Raw genomic sequence first — 15,627 nt, 5'->3', positions numbered from 1 at the left:
TGGTGGGACATTTTTCCATTGCCTATACAGGTGTTTGCATGTATTGTTATAACAAATGACTCTGCTCACCTCAAAGAGCCTCCAGACTAATGGTTATAGCTCTAGCTCTGCTGGCATAAGTGCATCTTGTGCATTTGCTCCAATAGATTAAAACTAAATGTGCAAAGCATCATTGGCAAGCAAAAGAAAGGATTACTCTTTCCCCAGGTATCAATTAGTATCATCCAGAATGGAGACATTTGCCAATTCTCATGCAGGGAGGGACTAAACACAGATCACTACAAGAGTGGGTGGCAAGAGACAAAAGGAGCATTTTGGAAAGACAGACAGAGTCATGTTTAAAAATAGATCCAGAAGGAGGTTCCTGCTACGTCAAATTTAAGTTGTTTTTTTTTTTTTTTTTTTTGAGAAATAAATCCATAAAGAAAGATTCCCATCCAGCTACAAGAAGTTTACAATGTACAGTTACTTTAATAAGAAGATTAAAGCAGGGGGCTGTTTGACTGGACAGGCTGGCAGCACAGTAAAACCTACAGACAGTTATAAAAAAAAACCAGAAAGAATAAACAAATGTAATTTATTTTAGATGAAAGTTTTAGATAACTAAAATGAAGAAGAATTAAGACTGCATACAAACAGGCTGCAAGGCCTGCAAAAGATTACAATAGGAAACAGAACAACCATGAAGTGCAAGTCGAACAAAATAAGCTAGTTAAAAATTTTTTTAAAAATGACATTAAAACGGGGCAAATTAACTCTGCTCAATGAAATGTGAAATGCAAGCATATAATCAAAATGCAACAAACATTTTCGTTTTCATTTTGTGCCAGCATTCAGACAAAGCGCATCACAACACAAAATAAGGGGGAAAAAGGAGGAAAATGAAAACCCAGTTGAAGAAAGATAAACAAAGCTACAAGGTGTTCATTGCTAAGTGTTAGAAGCACTTTAAGATAAACAAAGTATTGCCTTTTCAAAACCTTTAGTAACAAAGTATCAAAGAAATGAACCTTTTTCTTTCAACTGAAAGTGGTTGAATAAATGCTGATACAAAGAACCAAGATTAATGCCAAGAAAATTAGTCAAACTGCCTGAAAAATGTTAAAGGCAAAGAAAACTCATACATTAGGCCACTGCTTTTACCCATTCACTCTGGCCAAACAGGAGTAGCAAACATTGTCCCAGAATAAATTCTTATGTGTGTCTCAGCCAGGGTTCGAATTACACCAAGCCTTTTGGGGAAGCCTTATTTTCGGGTGTGCACCACAATTTCACAAATCAAATGTACGCACATATATAGTAGTGCACGTAGCATGGTCAAAATTATGGTTACTACCAACAGACCCCTCTGCTAGCACAGATGCAGCTCAGAAACAGGGACGGAAAGTTGGGTTAGTTGACATACGGATGCTTACAGCACACAAAAACCAAACAATGCTGCTGTCCATGGTGCTGAAGGAAACAGACTGGATCACCTGGAAGATTTAATTAATTAAATAAAAAAATGAAAAAACACACAATAATGACAAATGAATGCACCGAGGCTACCTATGCTGCAGACACTGAGCAACCACTTTTCCATATCTTCCTATTTCATCAGACGAATGAGGCACGTCAAAGGAGCAAAATGTTCATGATGGCGAGTGTATTTAGAAAAGATATTCTTTTATAATAATCTGTACCTATATTCTGTTCTTTATGTTTCTTGTGTTTCTTATTTTCACCAACATGCAGAATATTACAGTATGTATATGCAGCACTCTTTTCTCTTCAGTCACACACTGAGGAGAATTTTGGGGTCAATGTTGGGTTCACTTTCCTTTCCAAGGACACTCCAACACACCCAGCAGCTGCAGGGATCAAACAGCTGACCTTCTGGTTGGAGGACATATCATCTAACTGCTGAAGCACAGGACAGATGTTAATCAGTGCAGCTAAAAGATGGTTATATTTCTCTTTGAGCTGAGCCCTTTCATTGGGAGCAATGTCTTGCAATAATGAATATTTCATTCAGAAGCAAACTAACTTTTTGGGAACCACAAAGTCAAAAATAGGTAAGACAAAGAGCTGCTATGTGACATGACAGCAATCTACAGTGTGATTGTGTTGGACATAAATCTATCAGAGTACTGCTAAAATGTATATAAAAGCTAAAGGAAAGGTCAAACTTTAAAACTAAATACATTATGTAACCAGAAGCCACATTTACTTACTTTCTGTTTCTCTTTGGCCTGACTATATATGATGCCATTGCGCTGTGTTGTCATCTTTTCAATCCCATCTCTGACCAGAGTTAGGTAGTAGCCACTACCAAAACTTTTCTTCAGGAACAGCGAAGAGCCACAGCAGCGCATCTTTCCATGGGAGATGATCGCAATGCGGTCACCCAGTATGTCTGCTTCATCCATGTGGTGGGTTGACAGAATTATGGTGCGACCTGAGAAGAGAGACTCATCTAATGTTGGTTGTCTTGATGCACATATCTGGCACATTTTCTCTTTGGATCATGTTTGTTCCAACAAGTGTAACTGTTTAAAGAAAGCTGCACACAGACTTGTTCAAATGAAGCCAACATCACAATCTGTCTCTGCATGTTAGTCACTTATCTTCTTGGAGTTGATTTCAATGTGTCTTTTACTCATGCTTATCAGCATGGCAACAAAGCAAACTCGAGAAGAGCATGTGGGCGTGAATCTGGGACAAAATTAAAATGATGATAAAGTCCATCCAGAGCCTGCTTTCCAGTGTTTCTATGGAAAGCTGTATTTTATTCTGACTCTCCCTTTTGTTCGCTGAGTCCTTTGATCTGAGAGGCATCGAACTGAACACAATTGCAATGACAAATTCAGCATGTTTTGCAAGATTATTCACAGGTGTTCTAATCCTTTTATATCACGCTGTATCAGATTACACATATTAATTATCACATACCCCAGAAAGCAGGGGAAAAAAGCACAGAACTGTAATGAAGTCACAGCACGGTCATCTCTCTGACACCTGCATGAAAACATTATCCCAGTGTGCATGGTTCTTTTTGATCCTGTCATGTTTTAAAATAGAAAACATTTAACTCATCACCTCTGTTACCTGCACCACCAGCATGGATTTTCAGCCATGCTGGTGGTGCAAGTGTTAAATGTGTCACTGCTGAACTGTTTTTAATATTGTTCATTGAGCTCATAAAACTTTACATACTGCTTTTCCACTAATATCCATCAATCTATCATCAGTCAGAGTTTGTTTTAATATAATTTCTTTTGTAATCTGAATGTAGCACAAAATACTTTGCACAGTACAAGCACGAAAACTGAAACATCCCACCCTGTCCCGCCTCAACTCTCATGCACTCGGCAATTGAGAATAAACTGTTGAAAACAGTGGACAAATATTTCAAATTTCTGTGAGGAGACACCAGGAACAGAGGTGCAAAATTATTAAATTATAAAATCCTAAAGGGTATCGTTGGCTAGACCCAAATAAATATGAAGCTAAAGAAAAACACACTCAGTAAAACAGTAACAATTAGATAATGAGTACGTAAAACCATGCTAAACTACAATAAAATTAAAAGCATTTACCAAAAATGAAAAAAACAATTCAAATTCAGGGATAAACAAAAACTTACCAAAAATAAATAAAAAAAAAGCAAAAGTTCCATTTTGAGCCTCTGTGAAGGCTATACCACAGACATGGGCCATAATGACAAAAAGTTGCTTCACTATTCTACAGTCATTTAGTAGATGCTTTTCTCCAAAGTTACTTATATTTGAAGGTGGGTAGGCAGTAGCATTAAGGGTCTTGCCTAAGGACCCAAATATATGGGATTCAAACTCAGGTCTCCAGCATGGGAATCGGATGCCCTGCCAACTGAGCTATCCAGCCAGACTATAGCTTTCAGATCTTACTTTTGGGTTTGAATAAAAAGATTTCTTCCAGCGGACCTGAGAATCTTGAGGGTCAAAAGTCAAGGTTAAGGGTGTCAAAGGAGATCTGATAAATAATCAAGACCATTAAAAAAGTTTTTAAAAGTAACAGAATCTTAAAATCAATTCTCAGTTTTCACAGCATGCTGAGAAACATCTCTACATCTGCAAGTTAGCATCACCAAATGATGTATGTGCACAAGTTCTGGCCTCTTCTACCCTGAATTTGTGAGTGTTTATTGTAAAGGATAAGGACTGTGCTGAGCATGGCTATTTTTGCAAAGTTAAATTTGTATCCTCGCAGGTCACACTATCCCAGGTACAAGGACACATTCAGCGGTCATAAAGGGGTGGCCCCAGCAGCCATTTTGCTTGGCTAACTATCTCTACTCTCTCCCTCCTTCCCAACATGTACAGCTTACTTCCTGCAGAGCTGCTAAATCCATGCCTTTCCATTTATGTATTGCTGCCTTATTCTAAGCCTAGTAAGTGTGGATCCTGCTCTTTATAAACCCAAATAAAATGCCAAGATTTCATGAACGCCCACTACCCGGTCAATTTAACATATGGAGGAAAAATATGCAATGCTCATGGAAGGGAAGGGTTGAGGAAATTGCTGGGGGTTTAGTTGGACTGCACTAGCTCATTTCACATGAAGCGTTCAAACTTAAGAAATGATCTTCTTGAGGTTATATGCAAAAAAAAAAAAAAAAAAATCAAAAAGCACTGCATCATCTGTGAGGAGTGTAGGTAGAAAAATAAATGTGTTTGGACTGCAGATGGCCCACAAAGGTATTCTGATTTATAGAGTGTTGCAGTGCATTATAGCGCAAAGTAATACATCAAATGGAGTTGGGTGTGTTCAGGTAAATTGCAATGCTTACAGCAAAGTGGAGCCGGAAAACTGGTTTCTGTTTTTTAACTTCATTCCCACTAAATCAAGTTGATAGAAATAGATTTCACTGAGAAAAAAATGAAAAAGGCTGGACAGACATTATGATCATTGACAGTATGATGAATTATTGTGGCAAACTGTATTAACTGCTCTTAGTGGCAATCAATTCAGATCAATAAATTTAAAGATTATTCTGGCATCATTTACTACCTTTCCACTGAGTTATAAGGAACAGAGTTCACCGTAAGATTTGGACAAAAAAAATGGTTTAAAGTAACAGATGATTTGTTTGTGTGCTGGTGCAGCTGAGGGGCAGAGTGTTGGTTTTATTAAGAGACCACACCTATTTGCTGGGGACTTAAACCAGTGTGAATATGGTGTTAGGTTATGTAATGTCCTAAATGCTGTACTGTCTTATAATGTCTTCTTCTCCACATTCAGCTTTACTAAACAGCTTTAACTTTTAACGTTTGCTTAAATTTTATCAGAAAAATCTTTATAACAACATTTTTTCTTGCTTTATCATGGATACAACTTATGTTGCATAACATAAAAAAAGATGCATTTTATACCATTTGTACTGCTACATTGACTTCAACTTTACATTCATTTATATTCATGGTTGGAATGCATTATGTATAACAGAGGAATGCAAGCCGCAGCATTCAGAGTCAGCAATGAATGGAGTTGGTACAAACTTCCAACTTGGATTTTCTAAATTCACTAAAGTTTCCAGGGTAAAAAAGAGAGACATAATCATACTCCCTAATGTTTTTCAAATATATTTTTTAAAATGATTATTTTCAAGGTAGACCTAGCACTTCTTTCACCAGACATTTTTTCATCTTTAAAAAAAAAAAATTCCACAAATGTGTGAATATACTGATTCTCTGAGAATACAAAGTGTTTTCTCTTATTCTAACTGTACATACACAAACTAAACTTCAAGTGACAGGTTTAATCTAGTCGGGAATGCGGAACTCATGTTGTCAATACTCAAATGAGATTTTAGAAATGATATTAAACTTAAAGTTAACACATATTGTTTATTAGATTGACATGAGGGAACTTGTCAATGTGAATTTACTACATTTTAATTAACATCAATGATCCTCTTTAAAATGACTACACTGCTCTTGGTACAAGCTATCAAAACAATCACTTCTGTACATTGGAAGGAAAGTGTGTTTTCATATGCATCTCTGCCAAAACACTGTCATTTTTATGTGGTTCTAAGAGCTATCGAAGGTCAAATAAAACTGGCTGGACAGCTGGGCCTTTCAGTGCTCCAGAAAATGCTTGACAACTGGTAAAGATATTATCTACAATCAATAAATCTAGTGACACGCCATAATCCAAAGCACCGCAAAACCATACAATGTTAAAGGCAGTAGGCTAAATGTGTAAAATCCATTATGTTAATATCATCCTCAAGGCCTATTCTTTAATATAATGAGTGGGGTAATTTAATAGTGATCAACTTCCTGTGATGGGTAATAATTAAAAAATCATAATTGACCCATTTTTACTTTAAATCTTGACCTTCTACCGTAATTTTTAAATGAAATGTGACAGAAGAGGTGATAAAAGCCAGCATAAATGCAAAAACACAATCATGCCACTATTTTAGCATTTTGATGAACAGCTACTAATTACAAAAAGACGGATCGGGCACATTCCTCTCCATTCTTACAATTAAGCGTTAATTTCAGCTACAAAAAACATGCAGGATATGTTAGTGCTGCTTTGTAACTTAAAGAGTTTGAAGGCAAAGTGTGAACTGCCACTAAACAGAGTAAGCTCCTATGCAATTTAATCAAAACTACACCCACTTGGGTCAACCTGCACATTTAATTAGCTGTGAAAAAGCACAGCATTTATTACAAATTCAGCCTTCACCTTTTTCATATAAATAGTCAGTCTGTAGTTTTGTTTCTTTGCTTGATAACAATCCTTAGTAACGCTGAGCCTCAAATAAGACCAGAGAGCTGCAAAACATGAATCATTTCACCAGCTAGAATGTGGGGGTTCTCATTATAACAGAGTTATCTGCAGCTCCCAATTGGAGTGAAAGGACTTGATTAGGGAGAGGAAGATGTTAATGACACAGTGAGGGTGGAATGTCACTTAGTGCCTATTAAACATCTAGACATCTGTTGAGAAAATGTGCTTATAATGTGCATGTCCTGATTACAGCCACTAGCAGGCACAATGTATACAAGGCCAGAGAGTGGCACGCTGTCTAAAACAGCAGACCATTAGGGACTTTGTCAATAAAAGCTACTTGTCTTCACTTCCATTTCGATCTGTTTATGCACAAATCACATTTTCTCTCTGTCTACAATTGAGTGTCACTGGCAGTAAGGCTAGAAAAAAGAATACTTTACAGCCTAGTGAAGATGTTTCATAGTTTTAACAGCTCTCATATTGGAAACATGTCAGCCCTGCCAGTTAAAAGTTTACCCTGAGCCAGGACCAGGTTTGGAAAGTTTCTCAATTTGAAGCAGATCAAACATGGGCTCTGAGCGCTCCAGTCAATTCTACAAACATAAGGGGCTTCAAAGCCCTTAACCAAGCTTTGGATTTTAACACTGAACCCATACCTTGTTTGTACTTCAACAACAGTTCCCAGATGCCCCTGCGGGCATAGGGGTCCACTCCTGCAGTAGGTTCATCTAGAATGACGATTTTTGAACCGCCGACAAAAGCTATAGCCACAGACAGCTTTCTCTGCATGCCACCTGAAACACAGAACAGAGAGCAATAGCGTTGTTATCTTTTGACATAAAAGGTGACTGACATGTTTGTGACTGTAGTCTGTAAAAAAAAAATCCCGCGCAGCTATTTATCAACATCAGGTTTAAAATGGAATACAGACACAATATCAGGAAGTAATTATAGAATAAATATGTCCAGACGTTCCTTTCTATGTTTTATTGTGGTTTGCAACCTGTGAAATGATGGATGGCCTGGGAGCAGATACATCTTTCTACCATAATTCCAGTCTCCACTCTTAGTGAACTCTTCAAAATGCATCCACTGTAGTGCTAATGTAGTAGAAATGTCAGCATAGATCAACCCTGAAAGTCATATTTCAGTGATTTTGCTCACAAGCAATCCGTGACTGGGGATAATTAATCAAATAGGACTTGCTCATGCCCCCTCAGACAATGAATTACAACCTGTGACACACAGGTGGAGTAAATGTGCAACACAGCTGCATGCACACGTGCAGGCAGAGGCACAGCATATTATGAACAGAAAGGATAATTTATAGGTAATATGTGTGTTTTTTTTTTTTTTTAATGCATCAAGTGCACAAACTCAAAACCAAAATTTATAACTCTCCGTAATGTCAATCAGACCCACTGAGACACACAGATCTTGAAAAATGTCAGCAAACACACACCCGACAGATTCTTAGCAAGATCCTTCCTCTTATTTGGTAAACCGACGTCTTCAATCATCTGGTCCATCTCGGATTCCACCTCACTGCGACTGCGCCCTTTAAGTCGGGCGTAGAAGTAGATGTGCTCCTCCACAGTCAGTCTAGAAAGGCAAGAAAAAAATATCATTAGACCAGTTTGACTGGCACTTGAGGAGGCATGAGTGACCAAAACAGGAAACCACCTGCAACTTAATCATGTCCAAGCATTTGAAATGTCCCAAATCTCATATTAATGAAATTTTTAAGACAGTTTATGAGCATCATAATTAAACTCTCCTGAACAAAGGTACAGTCTTTAATTAAATCCGTCTTAACAGCTTCACAGCTGAGGATTTAACATGTCGTAATGCATAACCTCTATGTTTGCATGAATATTTTAACCCTACTGAAAATAGATGGCTTTCACTGTCTGAAATGAATATTAATGGAAGTAATTTGCAGGTGCTCGGCCGTAATTATGATGTAAGACTCGAATCGAGTTGGAGGGAATCGGTTTGTGGAGGAAGAGAAGTAGAGGGAAAACAAAGGTAAAATAAGACAGAATAATAGTGGGGAATGGCACATTTAGAAGAACCTACTGGACTGGGTGAATAAAGGTCATTTAATTTTTATTAAGAAGAAAGGGACTGGGATAAAGGTGTGAGAAACATGAGCCAATACTGAGCCCTCATTATGAATAAGATTATATTGCAGTGGAATGATGGTCTCCCTTCGTTATCCTGGTGAAAGATATGATTAACCCAGTGCCTAGATAAGATCATAAGATGACTCTCTTCTAAGTTCTTATAAATTCACTCACTCATTGAATAAGACATTATGCTGAGGACACATTCCCAAGTATTTCCGGATGTTATCCATGTCAGTGCGAATGTCATATCCGTTGATAAGAGCTGTTCCTGATGTTGGGGGGAAGAGTCCAGTCAGAATGGACCTGCAAATAAACATCCAGGGTTACACAAAATATTTATTATTGTGCAAAAAAAAAAAAACATATAGTGGCCTTGAAGTATAAAACAAAAATACAATAACAGGACAGGAAGCAAAAAAATTCCACATAAGGAGTTTTTGGGAAACTTTGTGCTCTTATAATCTAGTTTTTCTTTTTCACTGTTGCTGTATCTTTTATTTTGTGAATTCAAAAACTTTTTATAAACCTAGGATTTTCATTTACTTTCTAAGCTGCTTTTTCCTTTTGTTTTTGTCTGAAGAATTTTTTTAGTGGCTGTTTTTGAGATTTCTTTTCAAAATTTACTTAATGACTGGTTCGTTAGCTGTGATGTTTTCCACCTCTGTGTCATTGTGCTGATTGATTACCAAGAAGAAGATGGCAGATGCATGCAGCGCATGAAGTTCTTACACTATAGATGCATCTAACCGTAGTTAAAACAGCGTGAAAGGAGCAAATATTTTTTACTCTATGTTTTTGCCTCTTTGATTAACAAGGACTAAAATCCTTGTATGATTACATTTTTATGGCATCAGCTTAGTTTATTCATAGTTTTCTCTTGTACCAAACATAAAACCTAAAAACAACAAGTACACGACAGCTCATTAATGTTAATACAAGTTTGATATTTGCTTATTTGGTTTCTGCAAATGCATAAATTTACTGTAATGCAACTGAAGAGCAGAAAAACTGATAAAAATCTTTGCCTCCTTCGCTAGAAGCAGATTTGAATTCATACACAACCCAAGTTGTTTCACTACATCTCACAGATAAGGACATATTGTGCTCTGGCGTTGCAACGACACAGAGCTTTAGTGTGTGACAGAGTCCTCTCTTTGTCCTTTCTCTCGCTGTGCACTGTTATGTTTTGTTCCAGTTGCTCAGAGCGGATGTCTTCCCCACAGCCCTTAGTCTTGCATCGCTTGTTCTCTCTGTCGCTCATACTTTCTGGGCCACTGGGTTTCATTTATTTGCTGTCATCCTAAAACCCCTGGCAACTTTCTACCTATTTTTCAAGCAGCAATTAGATAACTCCCACTATCAACACACTGTCTTAAAAATCAGTAGATGTCCGTCTTTGAAAGCAGTGACCACTGAATTAATGCAGCTTCAGCACAGTCAACATTGTACTAGCTACACCCTGTAAATTACATGAAATTTGTATTACAAAGGATAAATAAAAACATATATATAAATATATATCTATATATATAGCTCACATTGTGGTTGTTTTTCCTGCTCCATTGTGGCCAAGAAAAGATGTGATCTGATTCTCATAGAAGTCCACACTCAGTCCATCCACTGCTAGTTTCTTGCCAGTCTTGTAGATTTTGACAAGATTGCAGATTGATACCCCTGCTTTCATATTGGGTGGTGGTTTCTCCAGATGTCCTTCAGAAACAGATGTTAAAGAGATGAAAAAAGCAAAGATATATAAATGTATTCTGAAGAATAAAGCTGTGTGTCAAACATTAACAAAAAATTAGCTATAGTTTTGAATATATTCTGGCCAAGACACAATTACCATCATATTGTCATATAATAATAATATCAAAAGTTAAATATATGGATCACTAACAAACTAGAAATAACTGACTTTATTAACCTGAATGTTAATTTAGAAATCGTCCATTTTAGCAAGTTCTTGTGTTTGAACACCCCCTACCCCCCCCATCCCAATGTGCCAAGCCCTATTATCACTTGATGTGGCAAATAAGGTGTTAATACTTGTTTGCAACCCTTCTCAGTTCACTTGCGCTTATTATTAGAACTGTGTTCCCTCTAGAACATGAACAAGCTGTTGAACATCTGACAAGCACATAATAACTGGGTGGGTAATGTTACAGTTAGGCTACAGAAACTGAGCTGAAGATTAAGTAGCAGTTTTTTACCATCTTGTGCATTGGATTCTTTCAGCACAGCTGGGTTAGTTTCACTTGTTGTTGATGTCCCACACCAATAAGATGAAGTGAAAGGGAAGTACCACGGCTTGGGAATTCCATATTGACCTGCAATCAATTGTGGAAAACGTTGCTCACATTTTGATACTGGCTTCACTCAAGGAAATGCATTACTTTGCATTTCCTCTCCTGTCTGCAACAAAACCCTGTTTTCTTTATAATTAGAGGTCATAGGAAAAGCAATAAAAATGGCTGGTTAGGATAGTGACATTTGGTATTGATTTATGCAAGAACTTCAATACCAATGGTAAAAAAAATCAGCTCTGACTCTTTCCATCCGTCTTTCTATTTTTACATTACAGCCTCCCTGAAAAGTCTGTGAAGGTTTTCATTTATCTTGCTCATGGTATCCAACGTAGACGGAGTCAAGTCAACTGGAATTGGGTGAATGTTTCTCTTCTTTAACACAGATGCCCTCTCTTCTTTGGGATGGGGTTAGCAGTTTCTGTCTGACGGTGTGGCTGAGTTTGTACAGCCATCAGATAGAAACTGATGATGTGCGACCAGCAAAATAAATGAAGAGGAAGAACAAGCAGCAATGTATTTAATTGCTGCACAGACCACAAGTCTTATGTGATTCCTTTGTTTGTCTCTTTCTGAGAATCATGATGTTCTCCACTGTCACCATGTTTACTGTTGACTGCAACAGATGGTGTAAATGTGAGGTTAGCTCTGAACTCTGCGCTGCCATCTGATGGATACATTAGGGGTGTGCGATACAGTAAGAATTGGTATCAGTGCGATACTAAGTAAATGAAGGGCTAATATCGATCATTATAACAACCTGAAGTTGCTGTTATCTTGACGAGAGAATCTGATTTTGGCCATGTAGGTGTCTTGTCAGTGAGGTGAACCAAATTAACCAAAAACACCACAAAAAAGATGTACTGACTAACCATGATAATGCAAAGGATGCATGGAAGTATTAGCACAATGACATCTGACACAGAAGTACATTTTTATGTATGTAAAGGGAGCATAAGCGTGAGCCTTTAAAGAACATTTGTCCCTTACCTACAATAGCTTCCTTTCAGCTACCCCATGGAGATTAATGACACCTCTTCACATATTGTCTCAAATTAAACTATAAACAATGTTCCCTCTAATGAGCCCTTAGGTGAGTCACAGTTCAACAATGGTTGAACACTCTAAAAACCTGTGGAAATCTCCCACTTTCTTCATAAGAACTGAAAAAGCTCTTCTAGATAAGAGCAAAACATCTTTAAAAAACTAAGGACTTGACATAACTTGACTCACTGAATACATTTGTAGAATAACAAAGTTGCAAGATATTGCGCTAATAACATGATTGTAATTAATTTGCTTAAAAAATTACCTGGAAAGACATGTTCTATGTACCAGGTGAACAGCCAATACAAAATAGCATCAAAGAGCATCATGATGATGGACACAATGAAGGTGTAGCGTCCCCCTTCTTCAGGACTCTTGTTAATATTGTGCCATTGAATGCCGATGCCTTGCTCCTCATACTTGGAAAAGTTCTCACAACCATAGCCAAACGCCACACATGACAATAAACTCTGGGAATGAAGAGACATACATAATATAAAAATTCATGGTTAGAGGAATAGTTTGGAAAATATGTTCATTTCATGAAGTTCATACAGCTCTTGTGTTTGTCTGCAGTAGTCGGAGTGAGCAGCTGGTTGTGTTAACATACTGTACTAGAAAAAGCTGAATGGAGGGAAACAGCTAAGCTCGGATCTGGAGTCTTGGGTAGTTGCCTTGTGTGTTGTTGGAGCCAAGAGCCAAGATAGTTTGGCTCATAAATCCCCACAAAAAAGAAAATGTCTGTTTTGCACTCTGATTTCTGAATGAAATTAAAATGATTATTACCGTGTTAGTAGAATAGTTTTACTACAGCTGATATATAAACTATTTTTTCTTTTCCCACTTGTGCAGCTAGAAACCAGCAGACCTTTTATAAGCTAAGTTTAAGTGAAATATTAATTTAACCTATTTTTAACATCGCTATTTTCTTACACATACAGCCAAATTTTTAAAAATTACCCCATTTAATTACAGCATTAAAGAGATATTATGAGATATTGTTACCAGCCTGAATATGCCCTAAAGTGCATCTGCTCCAAACAATAATTTGTTGGATCTTTCATACAGTAGGAAACTACAAATGATGCTTTGCCCACAAGACATCATCTGCCGTGGCTTCTCATACAGCATCACCATGTTGCCTGCCAGCTGTTTTATTACACCTCATTTGCTCGTAGCATTTATCCTACAGCAGAACTGTTTGCTGAAGCTTGAGAGACAAATCATTATGGAGGCCTGATGTTACACTACCACACTGAAGCCAAACCTCTAGCCTGGCTGCAAACACTGCGGGCAACTTCCTGTGCTGTCCTCCACTGCCCATCTGCCAATCAGTCACGAGGTCAGACAGGGCCAGGGGCCAGTAGGCACCCATCCTTGACCTCTGTATGAATGGCTGACAAAACAACAGGAGCCACTCTTTTGGCTGCTGAGAAAATGGGCATCAGTCAGGAGGCTGACAAAACAAGCCCCCTCCATTGAACACATGTCATACTGGAGATTTAGCCATCATTCAGCTGGCTGTGGACAAAAACCATTGTTAAGAGGAAGAGTAATATAGGCGTCTGTACTTTTTTTTTTCTTATTTTTTTCAATTTTCAACAAGTATAGCTGGAATGACGGGTAAAGATCACATCAGAGATTAATACCTTTCTGTGCGAAGATGTTTCCCATAAAAACTGCAATGCTCCATCTCTGGCTTACATGAAAATGTCATGGTACAAAGTGTCTGTCTGCAGAGTGATTCTCAGATTGACAAAAATGCAATCGACAGAATAATTAAACTATTAATCCTACGAACTTTTCAAGTAGAAGCATCAAATATTCCTTTGTTTTATTTATTTTCAGATGCAAGGATTAGCAGATTGAACACATTTGGATTTGTCACACATAAAAAGCGAGCCGAGAACATCATCTCCAGGAAACTGCACAGTCATTTATGCAAACATCAGTGGGCACTGTTACAGCTGGATGGTTAAAGCAAACACAGATGGGCATTTTTGCTGCATATCATTCCTCTTTCCCCTCATGCTTCTGTACTGCGTGCTACTGAACAAATGCTACAACAGCCCCCACCGACTGTAACTGATGATTGAAATAACCTTTAATTAGAGCCCTAAAGGAGGCCATACAATGTGTTGCATTTTCTAATGAACACCACATTATTTCCCCTAAGAAATCAGGTTCAGCTTTAAATTTGGGAAATTATTATTTCTTAAGATTTTCCAGGACTTTGTGGTTAATTGAAAACCTCCCTGGTTTTCAAAGAAATGTGGGCTGTACAGTGGAAACAATTGTATTACAGAAGCCCATTGCACGCTCCTCAAAGCTCTTCTGGTACACATTCAGAAACTATCCTTATAAATTCAGGTGATCTTTAAAAATTCTATTCAGGTTTAAAAACTTCATTATCAAGGACAACGTGGGGGAGGATCTGTATGCCTTGGCATGGCATGGTTTCATCTGAGCTTGGAGCAAGAGAGAAATGGCACACATACAGACACATCTCTTAGTGTAGGGAAGAACTGGATTGTAGTCTGGTCAGAGGGACATTGCTTATGCTAATTAGAGGGCTAGAGGGGCTATCCATCCAACTAAAGCAGGGGAGAAAAATCTCAGTGCCGTGGGGAGACCCAGTAATGGCACTTTGTGGAGAGATTAAATAAGGTTTCCTGTGTTTCATATGTAAAATCTCCACCAGTGTTCAGTCTTTAAAAGGCAACTGGCTGAAAAGTTTTCCCTAGAAAGGAATTATGTTGGAGGACCTACTCAAGGGTATGCAATTTCAGCTTATATGATGGTGTGAATTTTCATCAAAAACAAGTGTGAAGATGAAAGTTGAAAGCAGAAGGGACTTTTGTCAGGACCCAGAGCAAGATAGTATTTCAAAATGAAATAGTGGGGAACATGAGTGTGGCCACACACACCTGATACTGCACTACTGAAGTTGACATAAAAGAAAACATGACCTGATTAAAATTCTTTAAGGATGCCTGTGCACACTCTGCAATGAAGATTCAAGATTTTGTGTGCTTTTGTCTGCAAGAGACAGCTTGAGGACAAATGATACCAGCCGCAGCATAAAGGTCACACAGAAAGGCTACGCTGAAAGTTGAGCAATGGTACACAATTTATCTTTATCCTTCAGAGACTGCGAGAAAATCCCCACCTTCCTCACTATGCATATGTTGTCTTCTGTGTAAGTGTTGATGTTTCTGTGAGTTGAATCTATCTTCTTTCAACAAAAAAAAACTACATGCTTGTTGGAAAACATGTCTAAAGAAACACGCATAAATAATAAAAACATATCCTTCTACCGATTCTGTTGAAATTTTAAGGTCATTGAACCCCTTAATTAATTTGGAAAGCTCACGGCTCACACT

General features: G+C 37.8%; 1 protein-coding gene across 6 annotated transcripts in view; it reads right to left on the bottom strand.

Moving 5' to 3' along the window:
• The window catches only part of LOC121639698 (phospholipid-transporting ATPase ABCA1-like), a 165,289-nt gene that overhangs the window by 94,514 nt on the left and 55,148 nt on the right, over window positions 1-15,627 (bottom strand). For all 6 annotated transcript variants that reach the window (XM_041985132.1, XM_041985133.1, XM_041985127.1 and 3 more), the window contains 7 exons: window positions 12,510-12,714; window positions 11,105-11,221; window positions 10,433-10,604; window positions 9,066-9,197; window positions 8,228-8,367; window positions 7,422-7,559; window positions 2,214-2,437 (listed from right to left, as the gene is read on the bottom strand). In XM_041985132.1, coding sequence (XP_041841066.1) covers window positions 2,214-2,437; window positions 7,422-7,559; window positions 8,228-8,367; window positions 9,066-9,197; window positions 10,433-10,604; window positions 11,105-11,221; window positions 12,510-12,714 — 1,128 coding nt within the window. The remainder of the gene's footprint in view (window positions 1-2,213; window positions 2,438-7,421; window positions 7,560-8,227; window positions 8,368-9,065; window positions 9,198-10,432; window positions 10,605-11,104; window positions 11,222-12,509; window positions 12,715-15,627) is intronic.

Source organism: Melanotaenia boesemani, chromosome 5 (assembly GCF_017639745.1).
Source record: "Melanotaenia boesemani isolate fMelBoe1 chromosome 5, fMelBoe1.pri, whole genome shotgun sequence".
Classification (NCBI taxonomy): domain Eukaryota; kingdom Metazoa; phylum Chordata; class Actinopteri; order Atheriniformes; family Melanotaeniidae; genus Melanotaenia; species Melanotaenia boesemani.
The sequence above is the reverse complement of the archived record's forward strand: the minus strand, read 5'-3'. Positions and strand labels throughout refer to the sequence as shown.